Source organism: Triturus cristatus, chromosome 8 (assembly GCF_964204655.1).
Source record: "Triturus cristatus chromosome 8, aTriCri1.1, whole genome shotgun sequence".
Classification (NCBI taxonomy): domain Eukaryota; kingdom Metazoa; phylum Chordata; class Amphibia; order Caudata; family Salamandridae; genus Triturus; species Triturus cristatus.
In genome coordinates, this window is record NC_140591.1 from 27,466,562 (window position 1) to 27,482,837 (window position 16,276).

General features: G+C 47.0%; 1 protein-coding gene across 3 annotated transcripts in view; it reads left to right on the forward strand.

Moving 5' to 3' along the window:
* Positions 1 to 14,343, forward strand: part of TRAPPC10 (trafficking protein particle complex subunit 10) — a 584,087-nt gene extending 569,744 nt beyond the window's left edge. For all 3 annotated transcript variants that reach the window (XM_085620787.1, XM_085620788.1, XM_085620789.1), the window contains one exon: positions 10,947 to 14,343. In XM_085620787.1, coding sequence (XP_085476913.1) covers positions 10,947 to 11,185 — 239 coding nt within the window. In that variant the 3' untranslated portion in view covers positions 11,186 to 14,343. The remainder of the gene's footprint in view (positions 1 to 10,946) is intronic.
* The last annotated feature ends 1,933 nt before the right edge of the window (positions 14,344 to 16,276 follow it).

A 16,276-nucleotide genomic window follows, 5' to 3' on the forward strand; every position in this document is an offset into this window, starting at 1 on the left:
GAAATACTTTCTCCCAAAAATCGTGAAGAGCTGGTCATGCGAAAAAGTTATGGGACCAATCCCATGCCCTGTTCAAATGGCAGTGAAAACATTGGTCGGCGTTATATCTACCATCTAATGCAGCCTTTGAGGGGTATAGTATGCCAACCACCTGGATAGAATGGTCATCCTTCTAAAATTTGAAGCATGCAAAGATTCATAACATATTTTTGAGATATATTACCATTCCCCCTTGGTAACCTTGCAACCAGTTGTTTGATGGATTTTGTCCAGCATTTCAACTATCAAGTGAGATTCAGTATTTATGCACAATGCACAATGCCCGATATCAATTGCCCAAACACTTTAATTTACTTTAAACTAAAAGATGCACCACCACATGCGTCCCTTGACTCATTTCCACATACGCTACGGTGAGTAGGCTAAATATCGGTTTAAAACTAAACATTAAGCCTCCAGCTTTACCCCATAAGCTTAAAGATATCTCATCCTTTGTCAGGCGTCTTTCTCTCAGTCTGATGAATTCCATATTAATCTAGCCTTCCAGAGTGGTTTTAGACAGCATCAGGGCCTAAAGAGCAGCAGTCTTTTAACAATGTGCAGTAATGGCAATTCGGAATTCGCCAGGCCTTCTGAAACTCCATGCAATGTTAAAGAGTATGCGGAGACTTGTAGCTTGTATTTTTTGGGAAGTTTTGCTTTATCCAGTATTAGGGTATCTTTCATAGATTCACATGCCTGAATCATTCCCCGTCGTCGGGATGAGAGTCCCCGGTATATAACAAAGCAATGTCTTAGTAGACATATAGAGTAATAGGCCCCAAATAGGCCTTATCTTAGTAACATATCCACGTCCTTATGTAAAAAAGGACCAAAGTTTGGCAAGTAGCCAATCAGCTAGCACCACCCTCTAGAACCTTCCTGGAAGGAGCTCTAGTCCCTCAGATTTTCTACCGCACGTCGTGCTAAGGGAGTCTCCACTGAGCTCTGCTCATTTCTTCTGGATTTCCAGTGTTTCTTGCTCAAACTTACTTGGTTTTGTCATGGCCGATACCCCGAAGAAGGGACTGTTCAGGTCCTGTGCTTCCTGTGGGAAAAAGAGGCTTCACGCGGACGACCAACATAAAGACTGTCATTATTGTCTTTATCCTAGCCACACTTCAAAGGACTGTAAGGTATGTCGTACCTTTTCATCTAAAACCCTTAAAGACCGCGAAGGGCGCCTTTTAATTTGGCTACAAAGACTTAAGGACAATGTTGTGTCCTCTGAGTAAAGTGAAGGTTCTTCTATCTCCTCTCGCTCCTCACAAAAGAGACCAAGGGTGTCATCTCCGGGCCCTTCGTCGCAGCCACCTCCAAAGAAGACACACAAAAAGTCTTCAGAGGTCCTGGCCATGCCTCTGCCAGGGATTGCTTCTCCTCAGGATGTGCAACATGCCTTTAAGGAGCCAGTTTCCACCCCGTCGACGACTACCTCATCGACGGTGGCCTCATTGACGAGGAGATCTCCATCGACGGCAGTCCATGTTACCTCATCGACGGCGACAATCTCTACGTCTGTCGCATCCCAGTCTTTGAGTACATCGACGACGACCACTCCATCGTCGACGGCTGGTAAATCTATCTCGTCGACGCTAACAATTAAAAAGTCATCGTCGTCAGTTAAGCCGCCGTCGACGCGGCGATCGCCGACGACAGAATCTGTCACGACCCTCAGCGTCTCCTGTAGACTCGAGTGAAGCACAAGGGTTCCACCTCCAGATGTCCCTGACTCTGGATTACATAAACACAGAGTGCAAGGGCAATCAGGCGAGGGAAAGGAATTAAAGTTGGCAACAGCGGGGGTTGGGAGTCCTGAAATAGAAAGAAAAAGAACATATAGAAAAGACAACAAGCCAACCTACTCTCGTTTAGGTCTCACTAATCATGCATAACAAATGTGTCTCTTCATTCATGCCGCTACACATGCAGCAATGCCTCAAAAGATAGCGTTACCCTAAAAAGGGGACACACCCCATCCAACACAGACAGGACGGTTTAGTTCTTTCGCACTCACACCTCCCCCTTCTCTTCCTCAGGGCTCACTGGCACCTATGTGCGATTCTCTGTGATCAATCAAGGGAGTCAAGATGGGCGTTGCTTATGACCCCACTGTTCCTACCCTAACGTTGTGAACAAGTTGGGTTTTATCGTTTCCAATCCTTCGATATAAGAGAGTGTTTGTTGTAATCAAAAGTCAAGCAAGCCCCGAACCACTCGACGCTTTAGAAACGTCTTGCAAAGTGAAATAGTCCCGCACAGCGCAGCCCCTCCCCTGTTCCTGCGATACCTGAATGTTGCGAGGGCTGCTGATCTTTTCAGAGAGTCCCAACGACACTGCCTCGTAGTCCGTTAGGCGAAGGGTGCTTCTCTTCTCCCGAAAGTCTTAGGCACGTAGTACGCGCCGACGCTTACGTCAGCGTCCGGCGGTGGAGTTCCATAGATACGGAACCGAAGTATTCCATCAGCCATGAGCTTCACGGCGGGCTTTCTGCGACGACGAGTTAAGTGCTCACAGCAGTCTCATTGACGCTTGCACCAGCGGCTTGTCGTTCGACAAGTGGCGTCTTCCACAGTTCAAATCCAATAGCCAGTATTACGCGCACCGATTGGTGCTTGTCCCGCGTATTTACCAGCCTTGGCCACGCCTTCTGGCAGCCGGGAGTTCTGGGTGATGTAGTCCGTGTCCGGCTGCAACCTCGGTAGGCGCTTCCGATCAGCGCCTGACAGCATCGACGACGACACCATCGACGAAAGCTCCCTCGTCGACATCGACATCATAGTCGACGAGGACACTGTCGACGAAGCCTTCGTCGTCAACACCGTCGTCGAAGCGAACATCATCATCATCGTCGTCGACGATGACCTCGTCGACGACGTCTCAAATGTCAGTGATGCCTGTCCATACTACACCGTCTATGACTCTACCGTCGACGGGCCCGCCGACGGATATAGACTCTGATGTGCAAAGTGCTTATGTGCACGTCAAAATAACTAAACGTGCACTGACTCCGGCCCTCACTTCACCTAGTAGGGTCCCAACCTTACCTCCGGCTCAACTTTTTGAGGAGGAAGACTCGGATGACGGCAGTTTGTTCCCTGCTGCGACAAGTCCATCACAACTGCACGTGAAATATCAGGATATCTCGGACTATGAGGACATTGAACAGGAATACCAGGAGGTTTCACCTCAGGAATATGTGCAGCCTCCACCTTCCATGGTTTGTCTGCCTGCGTCTCTAGTCACGGATCTCCAATTCCTGATAACTGATTATAAGCAACGGTTTCTGACGCCGGCTCCTTCCCCGATGCCAGTTGGGCCTCCAACACCAAGACCACGACCGCCTCCATTGATTTTGCAGACGGAGCCTGTCTCACCACAGATGAAGACGATGAAGAGGAGCCTGAAGGAGAGCTTCAGGATGTCCAATCTCATCAGGATGAATGGGATGACTACATTCTTCCCTGCCCAGTTTCTCCTGCCACTACCACAGCCGACTCGTCGCCGGAGGACATTGGCAGCTTTCATAATATCATAGAGAGAGCGGCCCAGCGCTTTAAGATACCTATGCCCTCGCAACAACAGGATTGTTTCCTCTATGATTTCAAGGAACCTTTTAAAAAGCCTGTCCGTGCAATCCCTATGATAGACTACATTTGGGAACAAGGCATAAAGATTATGCAGAATCCTTCCTCGGTCCCTCCAGATTTACCGCGGCTGGATAATAAATATAAGGCGCCAGACACTGCCCCGGCTTGTCTTACGGGACTGGAATGTGATCCGAAGAAGAACCAGGGCCACAGGAGCGAGGATTAACTCTCAACTCTCCCGTAAGGTAGATCTACTGATCGATATTCAGCAAAAGCCACGACCAGAGAAAGGTACCTCTAGGGAGGGAGGAGATGACCAAAGGACCACGGAATCAGGACGACAGCAGTGGGCTGGAGAGGTAATGCTGTAGTACTTAAAATAACAAACTGGAGAGACAAAAAGTGTGATATAAATTAGTACTGAGGCTAGAAGGCAATAAGTGCTATACCCAGAACAGTTGTGCACATTCACATACTTACAGAGCGCGCAATAGAACAAGCCAGGAATAAGTATTACTGTGACAAGCACATGGACTCGGAATCACAGTGCAAAGTTAAATAGGACAGCGCTCCTCAAACCCTGAGTTGGCAGTCACTCAAAGGCTCCGATACAAATGGCAATAATCTCCTTTCCTCAGGAGAAACAAAAAGAAGTCTGGGCGCTACTCGGAAATAGCAAGGCGCTATATTCAAATGTTCCAGCCAAAGTTCCAGCCAAAGTCAAAGTACATATAATAAACGAAGTTCAAACAGCACCAAAAACGATACGGAATTCTTCCTACCAGGGAGAAGGTTCTTGACAAGCAATCAAACCAACATGATTGCGAAGGAGCCGTGGAAGAAAAAACCTCGTCGACTCGCTGACCTGGCGATGACTCAAGGACTCCAGTCGGCTTCTCCAGGAGAGGTAACCGGAGCGCTCAGAGGGTTTGTGTCTCCAGGCGGCGAAGTAGTGAGGTGGTTATCCGGGAGGAGGGCGGCGGAATGCCGTGATAGATTTTCGATTCCAGGTGAGTGAAAGGAAAGGTTCCGTTCCAGCAGAATCCAAAATAGGAGCAGGCGAATGATAACAGACGTTATCTTCGAGGGTCAGCAAAGCAAGTAACCGGCAACAGGAAAATCCTCACAGGGCGTGGTCCAGCACAGCTGAAAGAAGCCAAGCGCCGGACCGAGGGAAAACGCTTAGTTTAAACAGGCAGCGCAAGGCAGCATGGGAAGGTGCACAACTCCACCCCCAGACACAGGGCTTTATGGGAGATGTAGTGTAGAGTGCGGGATGAGTGAACAAAGACAGGAGGCATGACGGGTAACATTACAGGCCATCCAAAGCCGGACTCTGTCATTACCCAGGCCGCACAGAGGAGGTCAAAAAACCCATCTGCTTTGTTGACGGCTCCACCAGACAAGGAGGTAGGTGGCTAGAAAACATCGGCAAACGGTTTTCCTCACTTTGACAGTGCGTGCTTCCAACGCCCTAGCACTGTTGGGACGTTACAATCGACAGATGTGGGAGGACATTGCACCATACTTGGCAGACTTACCTGAGGAGTCAAAAGAAGAGGCAAAGAAGATCTTGCTAGAGGGGGAAAGATCTGCCTCTGAAATTATAGACTGCGCAATGGATATTGCTTCAACCGGATTCAGCCAACTTGCGGGCGCAGCTGTCCTACGATGCCAAGGTTGGCTAAAGGCAACCTCCTTCAGACCGGAAGTCCAAACCAAAGTACTGGACATGCCAGATGATGGCCAACTTCTCTTCGGCACGCATATTGATGAGGCATTACTGGGTATTAAGAAAGATACAGATACCGCCAGAGCTTTGGGTACCTTACAATTCCAGAACCCTTCCTTTCGAGGTTCAAGAGGGAGAGGTCAACCATCGACTAGAGATTTTCAGCAACGGTCTTCCTTCCCTTCCTCCCAGCAATACCGTTCGCAATACCAATAGCAACAACAATCTTCATACACTAGATCTTCCTTTCGTGGCAAAGGAGGAAGACAAAAGGACGCTGCTCGACGGCAATGACTTTCAACTACAGCCGGTCTCAAACTCCTCTCTACACTCCAAGATTGGAGGAAAAATGTCCCACTTTCTTACAAATTGGCAAAACATAACTACGTATCGTTGGGTTCTACAATTAGTCCAATTTGGCCATTCTCTAGAATTCATCCGGATCCCTCCTCAAACCCCTCCCCGCCCAATGCTTCACAAAAACCTACGTCCTTTACTTTTGGAAGTGAAGCTTATGCTCCAAAAGGGAGCTATAGAGAGAGTTTCCCCAAGTCAATGGGGAAAGGGGTTTTACTCCCGTTTCTTCATCATCCGAAAGAAGGAGAAAAAATGGAGACCGATATTGGACTTGAGGAATCTGAACAAGTTTTTGAAAAAACTGTCGTTCCGTATGGTCACCATTCAGGAGGTACTAAATCTTCTCAATGCGGACGACTACATGGTGTCGTTAGACCTGCAAGACGCCTACTTTCATATACCAATACACCGCAACCACAAAAAGTTCCTACGTTTCATGGTGGCGGGCAGGCATTACCAGTTTCGAGTTCTGCCGTTTGGACTCAAATCGGCGCCACGCATTTTTACCAAATGTCTAGCTCCAATGGCTGCATATCTACGCCAGCATCACCATCAAGTCTTCCCATATCTAGACGACTGGCTCGTCAAGTCTCCATCTCTAGAAGGCGTGTCCAGCTCTTCCAGCGCCTGTCTGAAGCTTTTCAATGCTCTGGGGCTGACTCTCAACCGGGACAAGTCTGTCCTTCTGCCGTCTCAGCGCATGAATTTTCTGGGCGCTACACTCGACACCATACAAAGGAAGGCATTTTCATCTCAAGAATGCAAAGGCAAACTTCAGTCGTTGGCGCTCCGGATAATGTCCAAGAAGACGCTGTCGGTGCGTCTCTTCAAATCCCTACTCGGGATGATGTCCTCTTGCATCCTATTAGTTCCGCATTGTCGTCTTCATATGCGACCCCTTCAAGAAGCGCTGTTGGATCAATGGGTCCAGTGTACGGAGTCCTTCGACGTCATCCAGGTGACCCCTGCGATCAAAAAGGCTCTACGGTGGTGGATTTGCCCCCAGAACCTTTCTCAAGGCTTGCCTTTCTTGCTTCCTGCTGCTCCGCATATCATCACCACAGACGCCTCCTTAGAGGGCTGGGGGGCTTCCCTTCAAGAACTACAGATAAGCGGAAAGTGGTCCCCTTCCGAGAAGGCACTTCACATAAACTTCTAGAGCTGCGCTCAGTCTATCTAGCTCTGATGGCTTTCCTTCCACGAATAAAAAACTCCCTAGTGCTTGTCAGAACAGACAATACCACGACAATGCACTATTTGATCAAACAGGGGGGAACTCGTTCGCTAACACTCTCTCACGAGTCGCAAAAAGTTTGGAACTGGCTGCTCAGTCACAACATCTCTCTCCGAGCAGAGTATGTTCCAGGCGCCCACAACGTGTTGGCAGATTCTCTGAGCAGAAGACAGGTAGCATGCCACGAGTGGGAGCTGGATCAAATAGTCCTCAGCAACATATTTGCTCGATGGGGCACCCCTCTTCTGGACCTCTTCGCCACCCAGCAAAATGCCAAATGCCAACACTTTGCAAGCTGGCATCCCCAACAAGGGTCTCTGGGGAATGCCTTTTCGATCGCATGGTGCAACGTCTTTGCGTACGCCTTTCCGCCTTTCCCCCTCATTCCCAGAGTGATTCAGAAGTTGAAAGCGGAGCCCTGCACACTCATATTGATAGCTCCAGCTTGGCCATGCCAACACTGGTTCACGGAACTTCAACTCCTCTCCCTGGAACCGCCAATCAAGTTGAAGCCGTTTCCATCTCTTCTAACGCTCAACAATCAGCAAGTTCAGCATCCGGATCTGGCATCTCTCAAGTTATCAGCGTGGCTCCTGAGTTCAGAGAGTTTCAGGGCTTAGACATTCCTCCGGATTGCAGACAAATTCTAGCACGAGCAGATAGTACCAACAAAACGTACTCATTAAAATGGAAGAGGTTTTGTGTCTGCTGCAAAGCAAACAAATTACACCCTCTCTCCTCCACCCCGGAACAAATCTTGCCGTACCTCCTACATCTGGCAAAATCTGGTCTTGCTCATGCCTCCATTGAAGTCCACCTGGCAGCAATATCGTGCTTCAGGAGATTCTCTACAGGTCCATCTTTGTGGTCTCATAGGCTTATTAAGCAATTCCTTAAAGGTTTGTTTAGAACATTCCCTCCAGTAAAACCTGTACCACCGGCTTGGCATCTCAACACGGTTCTGGCTCAACTGATGAAACACCCAATACACAGAGCAGATCTTAAGTACGTATCCTGGAAGATTGCGCTCCTTCTGGCCCTTACCTCGGCAAGGCGAGTGAGGGAACTACAGGCGTTCTCAATCCAAGACCCTTTCCTTCAATTCAAACAGGATAGGGTCATTCTTCGAACAAAACCCGAAGTTCATTCCTAAAGTTCCATCACAGTTCCATCTTAACGAACCTATCGTGCTACGTTCATTCTTCTCGAATCCACAAACAGTAGCGGAGAAAACTCTACATTCATTGGACATTAAGCGCTGCCTGAAGTTCTACATTGATAGAACGCAAACGTTTCGTAAGTCTAATCAACTCTTCGTACCATACAGTAGACCTAGAAAAGGGCTACCGCTCACCAAACAAAGTATCTCACGCTGGATCTCTTCAGCCATCACCTTCTGTCACCAGCAAGCAGGGCGTCCACTGCGATCAACAGTTCGTGCCCATTCCACAAGGGCAATGTCTACTTCCATGGCACTGTTTGCAGAAGTGCCCATTGTGGACATTTGTAGAGCGGCCACATGGAAGACGCCGCATACATTCACCAAGCATTACTGCCTGGATACAGAGATCATGAAGGATGCTGCAGTGGGTCAAGCGGTACTCCGTCATCTGTTTCATTAGAGGTGAGCCCTTCTTTTCATCCCACCATCCTTACCTCTTTACGCACATTTCGCACTGTGATGTATACATTGGCTGTGTCATTGTTTTCTAGTGCTTCTATTTTTCACATGGATATGTTATTATCTAGTGACTGTATATTTACTGTACCTTTCGAAATGTGCTTATTATTGCTTACTACTCTGATTCAGGCATGTGAATCTATGAAAGATACACTAATACTGGATAAGGAACGCGTTACTTACCTGTAACTGCGGTTATCCAGTATTGGTATCTTTCATAGATTCACATGCAACCCACCCACCTCCCCTGGAAGGGCTCGCCTGGATCTCTCAGTGATACAACTACTTAGCACTGTGCTTACGAAAATCTGAGGGACTAGAGCTCCTTCCAGGAAGGTTCTAGAGGGCGGTGCTAGCTGATTGGCTACTTGCCAAACTTTGGTCCTTTTTTACATAAGGATGTGGATATGTTACTAAGATAAAGCCTATTTGGGGCCTATTACTCTATATGTCTACTAAGACATTGCTTTGTTATATACCGGGGACACCCATCCTGACGACGGTGAATGATTCAGGCATGTGGATCTATGAAAGATACCAATACTGGATAACCGCTGTTACAGGTAAGTAACGCGTTCCATCTTTTAAAAAGTAGGCAGGTCGATTGCATACTCAATGACCATACGGGAATTAAGGTTTCAAAAATATCTGCATCGACTATTGTTCATAGATGCAGACAAAGATCAATACTTTTAAGAATATATATTGTAAAGAAGTGCTCCGGGATCCCCGCTCGTGAGCGGGACTATTCAGTGTTTATATTTTCAATGGCGATTCCTTTGAGAGTTAACTAGGATTACAGGCAAGAAACCATTTCTTCTCAAATCTTCTAGAGCTGTCCATTGTATGACGGAACCACACACACCATTGTCATGCTTGCCTTTACAACACATCCTTAACAGCGCACAACACCCTAAACCCTAAAAATACCCTTGCCACCCAAATACCCTTACCCACCCTAAACCCTAAAAATATCCTTGCCACCCCAAAACCCTTACCCACCCTAAAAACACCCTTGTCGCCCAAATACCCTCAACTACCCAAAACATACCCTAGCCACAGAATACCCTCACCCACCCTTAATACTCTAAAGCCTCCCAAATACCCACACCTACTGTAAAAACGAAAAATACCCTATCTACCCAATACCCTCCCCCACCCCCATAAACCATTAAAAAAAAAAACCTTGCCGATAGATAGATAGATACTCCATACCTACACTCAGCTACTGAACGGAAAATAATCTAGCAAAGGAGTCAGTGAACATGCATGTTCACAACTAGCGGAGGAATCACCTATACCTCCTGAGTCGAAAGACTCCTTCGAAGAAAAACAAGTTGCAACAGTCTGTGTCCAACACTAAATAGCAGTTGTATGCAGAGCATGTGAATCTACAGCGCTGCATGCAACAACTAGAGACTCCCTGTTTACACTGGGGTACTCGACGGTCAAAATCAATCCCCCTTTTATTTATTGGGCTACAATACCTTATAATATATATTATTATTCATATTTTATTACCAGAACCAAAAAGTGTTTTATGTAGCCCTCTCTCACTGGGCACAGTCCGATCATTTGAGTTCTTACATAAAAATAGACCTAGAGGCTATTTGGGTGCAAGCTAAGGCAGACTGACTCTGATTGGCTGAGAGTGAATCAGCTAGACAGTTGGGGGGGGCTCCGTAATAAAGGTCAGTATGTATGCAATGATGCTGCATGTGCTTACAATTATCAAAAAAGTTGATGATGCATTGAATTCTTTTTTTTTTTAAGTGCATCTTTTATAGATATAGGCTTGTGCTTTAGCCAAATTCTGGGGTGCTATGTGGTTGGCCCGCAGGCAGGCCCTCTTTGCACATGTGAATAATTTGGTGTTATCGTAAATTTAAAAAAAATTCCATTGCCAGTTTTTATGTGTCTTATGGTAATTTTATTAGCGGTCTGCCTGTGTTTATCTTATATCTTGTATATACTTATGGCTTTGAAGGCAGAAGTAAAGTTAATTGAATAGATATTATTGCTATTATTGCAAGGTTATGGGTGCATTATTATTTTTAGAACCTAGTTTGCATGTAATTGTAAAAGATGCAACTTTTTCACAACATTGAAATGCGTGGTGTTTTTGGTTTGCAAAATCAAGTGCAATATCCTCTTTGGTGCGTCTTTACACTATACCAATGTTTAGTATACACCCCAAAGAGGATACCAAGAAGGTGGTATGGTTATCAGCAGATGCATTTATTGAGAGTTGTTTCTTGTGTGAGGCCTTGATAGAGGGACACCTGTTTTACAAAGAATCTTTTGTTTTACAGACAGCTGGATTGAAAATGATAACCTCTCTCTGGATAAGAACTTGGACGATCAGGCTGATAGCAGCAGCATCAAAAGTCGAGGCAGCATCCACTCTGCTACTAGTGGAGAGCAGAAGGGCCTTCCCATGCCCCGGCTACAGTCCTTCTCTCCCGGGCAGGTCAGCAACTCCAGTGCAGGCATGCAAGTGCTAGTCATCCCCAGCAAGGACGACCATGTGCTGGAGGTGAATGTCACATGACTGCGCCTGTTCTGTGATTGACAAACATTTGATGCTGGATAAAATGAAATGCACTTTAAAGGACCCACACCTGACTGTCAAGCATCCTAACAATGTATCTCTTCGACGGATTTGCTCCATGCTCCTTTCTCCCTCTAATACGGAACTGATGGAGGCACATCCGGCCATTGCTTGTACTATATGCTCATCGTGACCTGTACGTGGAAACGGTCCAAAGCCTGGAGCATCCAGCCATGTCTACTTAATCAAACAACATGGCCTGTGCGCGTGGCAGTGGTGCAGAGCCCGTAGCATCCAGCCATCATCTGCACTTAATCATACTTCAACACCATCACTTGGCAGCGGTCCAATTCCTAGACCTTCCAGCCCTCGTCTCTACTTCATCATTCATCATGGTCTGCTTGTAGCAGTGGTCCTATGCCTGGTGCATCACGTCTTCGTCTCTACTTCATCATTCATCATGGACTGCTTGTAGCAGTGGTCCTATGCCTGGTGCATCACGTCTTCGTTTCTACTTCATCATGGACTGCTTGTAGCAGTGGTCCTATGCCTGGTGCATCACGTCTTCGTCTCTACTTCATCAATCATCATGGACTGCTTGTGGCAGTGGTCCTATGCCTGGAGCATCAAGTTTTCGTCTCTACTTAATCATGCATCATGACTTGCGTTTGACAGCTGTCCTAATTTTGTTTACGACTTGTCTCATTTGGGGTGGGTGGTGGTAAGCTTATGATGGGCAGATGTTGCAGTTTCATGGTCCATCCTTGGGTAATGTGTTTGTCAATGAAACTCAAGTTGCTCAAAGTGAACTCTGCCTTCTGCCGTTGATGGCATACTCCACTCGCCACGATTGAACTCAAGGGTTGGCTACACATTCTTCACTGGCAGGAAACTCCTGTAGGATAATTGCAAGTGTCTTTTAGCCCTAAACTGATACAGGTTGGCGGAACAGCAGCACAGCGGAAGGAATACTCCTAGACCATACCTATCCCTGCCTAAGACAGTAATGAAAGTTACATGGAATAGTACCTAACCTCATCTAAAGTCCATATTTGCAAGCAAATACTCTGGTGAGAATGAATGTCCTAGTATCCCTAATCTAGCCTCAAGCTAGAGAGCTCCAAAGAATATACTGACACTCACTCCCCCACCCATGCCAACTGGCGAGGATTGGGAGGAATGTTCTAGTTCTCTTCTTTAACAGCAGCAGATAGATCAGGAAATGTATCAGAAACTGGTCTACCCACAGTAAAAGCAATCTGTGAGCAGGGCTTCCTTAAAAGCATGATCTGTGGGAGGGGAAGGGTATTCTAGAAGCGAGCTAGCATCATGATCCGTGGCTAGACTCACATGAGACTGAAGGAGAAACCTATTTTTAAGGGCCGTGTTTCTTAACTCGCAGTCTGACTTGTGGCGGAAAATTAATGTTCCTAAAGCCCCTCAGTGAAATGGAGATCGGTTTATCATGAAGTCTGTTCACATGTAGAAGGAAATGTTTCAACAGGGCTTCTTTATCTGGAGCTGGGCATAGCCTGTAGGCAAATTGAGAGTTTAATTTTCCTAATCCCACAGAGGTTAACTGGCCTTGCCTGCAGCCAGGTGAGAGAGTAGAGTGGTCTAAAAGATCTCAGAAGTCAAGTGACCTAGCCTGCAGCAAAATGTGAGTGTTGAATACTACAAAGCTCACATAAGGGAACTTACCTAGCCTCCAGCCATGAGGGGTAGAATGTTCTAAAACATTGCAGTAATGTATTGGACCAGGTCTGCAGCTATATGAACGGTTAGAATGTTCTAGAAGCTCACAGAAGTGAACTAACTTAGCCTGCAGACAAACAAGAGTGTAGAATCTTCTAAACCATCAAAAAAATGAACTAGCCTAGCCGACAGCCAGGAGAGAGTTGAATGATCTAAAAGCTCACAGTAGTGCACTGGGCCTAGCCCGTTGCCATATGAGAGGGTACAATGTTCTAGAAGCTCACAGAAGTGAACTGGACCAGCCTGTGGCGTGATAAAAGGGTAGACTTGTAAAAGATCACAGAAGTCAACTGGACCTAACCTGGAGCCAGATGAGGGGAGCCTTTTGTAAAAGATCACAGAAGTGAACAGGCCTAGCTTACTGCTAGTTGAGAGGGTAGAAGCACCTCATATTACAGATGTTACCTGGACCTATCCTGCAGCCAGATGAGGGTAGAATGTTCTAGAAGCTCAAGAGTCAAATGGCCTAACCCACTGCCAGATGAGAGGGTAGACTGTTCAAGAAGCTCACAGAAATTAACTGGCCTAGCTTGCAGCCAGATGAGGGGTTAATAGGGAATATTCTAGAAGATCCCTGGAACCAGCTGGGCCGTTGATGAAAGGTGTCCATGAATGCTGCAGAAGCTTCTCTGTAGATGGGAGCGTAGAAGAGCGTCAAGTGTGGTGAGAGCATAGGACGATGCGTTAAAGCTCTACTCTGTAAGAAGAGCTTGATTCAACCACTTTCTACCACAGAAGATGAGGGATCATTCCAGAAGTACGTATAGGAGCAGGCTTGAGCTGGATGTGCTTGTGTGGGATGTCCCTGGACACCTTGCGCAGATAGATCTTGAATGATTGTGTGGTTGCAAGAGGGTGAAAGGTTAACTGGAAGCCACTATGCAGTCAGTTTGGCTCAACTTGCAGTTCTGCCAGAGAGTGGGGCAGAATGTTCCAGAGTATAAGTGGGTGGAGTTTAATAGAGGCCATGTGCAGTCAGAGCTGGGATCAGACTGCAGTGCTCTGAGCGGGATAAAATGTCCACTGTAGTCCTAACGGACTAATGCTGTGGGTTTGTTTTGATTCATGACCTCCCTGGAGCAATTCACTTGTACTTTCATGGATGTGGTAAGTGTGATGTTCCTTGCAAGAAAGGAAGCCGCCTCTCTGGCCAGGAGATGAGGGGTGTCTGGCTTGGGGGAACCCTTCTACTGCTTGTGTTATCATGCCTTGGACAGCCGTTAAGGGACCCATGGACACAGCATCCGATGGAAACGACCTCTGCTCCTGGACTGAGGACAATTCATAAGGATGAAAATGACAAAAGTGTTAAATGTTTTAAATATTTCCTCGCTCCAAGTCTCTTCCCAAGCCTAGTCTTAAAGATATGGAAAATGTACTGGTAAAGTCTTGACTGGAAACCATTTGGTCTGTGTGTCTGGAATTCTTCCAACTGTTGCAAGGGCTCCGGTTGGACTGAGGCCCAAGACCTTTCACTAAGAAGGTAATTCAGTAGTGCTTAGTATGTTAAAAAAAAAAAAAAAGGGCCAGGGCTCTCGTCAGGTGGCCACTGCAGCTTTCACCACACATTGCCCCTACCATGCTGTCAGTGATTGTAACAACAAAACTACTAGCCATCACTCTCCTACAAGTGTGACAATTCGGACTATTCATGGATCCCAAAGCTATAAGAATGGCTTGGGTGAAAGGTAGGCCTGGGTGTAGCTCGCAGAGTTTTGCTACGCGAAACTTCACAAAGTTACAAAAAACCTCTGCGAGTCGCGGAGTACAGTGAACTGCAGTTTGTGCTTGTATTCCTGCAGCTCATGTATAAATTCTACCCGAGCAGAAGCTCAGCCTCGCAAACTTACCGTTTGCGATCGCAAACTTACTGTTTGCGATCCAAGCGGGGAAAAAACTCCGCTGCACATCGTGAAGCAGAGTTTTCTGCACTCCGTGAGCTCCGCGGAGTGCAGAAAACTCAGCGAACGGAGCAAAGTTCACCGCCCAGGCCTAGTGAAAGGTAGTAATTTTTAATGTATATTGAATGAATAATTATTCATGATCGCTTCCCAGTATGTCGTAAGTTCTGTGCATTCCCATATTGTGTGCCAGAACGTGCCAAACGCACCGCACTGCTGCAGGCATAGTGGAGTATCCGCCCTGCCCAGTCTATGCAGTAATGGTCTTATATAGTGGGTGCGATGTAATACCTTCAGTTGCAGTAGTTTTAGCCTTGACGGAATCGCCACCTCTGTAGGGGAGGCTATCGCTTCCCTCCAGTCCGCTTCATCCAATTCTCCCACATCCGCCTCCCATTTTGTTTTAAGGGCAGCTGTGGGATCTGGCTGGTTGTTTATTATTTTCCTATATGTTAACGAGATGGCTTTTTTCGTCATGTGATCTGTGAGTAACAAGTCTTCAAGGGGCGAAGACTCCGGTAGTTGTGTGCCCGGCGGAATCGGCACCATGAGTGCATGCTTGATCTGCAGATATCTAAAGGCTTCCGTCGTCGCTAGGCCATAAGTATTTTGCAATTGTGTGAATGGGATAACCTCTCCCTTTTTCCACAGGTCGCCAACTCTCAAAATGCCTATCAGGTCCCATTGCCTAAATCCCTTGGTGTCACGCAGCTTCCCCAGCTTCTGTGTGTACCATAGTGGTGTCGCCTGTGTCGTGGCCCCCTCCCATCCTAGTGCCCGTTGTGCCTCATGCCATACCTTAACTGTATGTGCTGTTGGTCCTGTCAGGGCCATTTTCTTATTATTGTAGAGCACCCTCATTATCCCGTCTACTCCCAAGAGATGTCTATCCATGCGATAGGCCGGTTCCTCTTGCGATGTGTGTAACCATTGGTTCAGTACCGCGAGCTGGGACACCCAGTAGTATGTTTTTATACTAGGAATGGCGATACCTCCATCGTACCAGCTTTTTACCAGTTTGTGCATGGCTATACGGGTTGATCTCCCATCCCACAGTAACTTATTGACTTCAGCATTGATCGCTATGAAATAGGCCGGGGGGACCGGGAATGGTGTGTTTTGCAGGGCATAGAGGAATCTGGGGAGCGCCATCATCTTAAAGAGGGCCGCCCTACCCAGTAATGTGAGTGGTAGGGATCGCCAGTGGTGAACATCTCGGCAAAAGCGTGCCAGGGGTTGCATGAGATTTTCTTCCATGAAAAGCTTGTCCTGATATGTTATATAAATACCCAAATATTTAAACCCTCTGTCCGCTATTTGCACGTCACAGTTCCGTGAGAGTCGCGGGAGGGGACCATGTAGTATAAAAATAAGTGACTTTGCCCAGTTTATCGTGTAGCCTGACACTCGTCCGTATGCCGCACAAATATCTAAG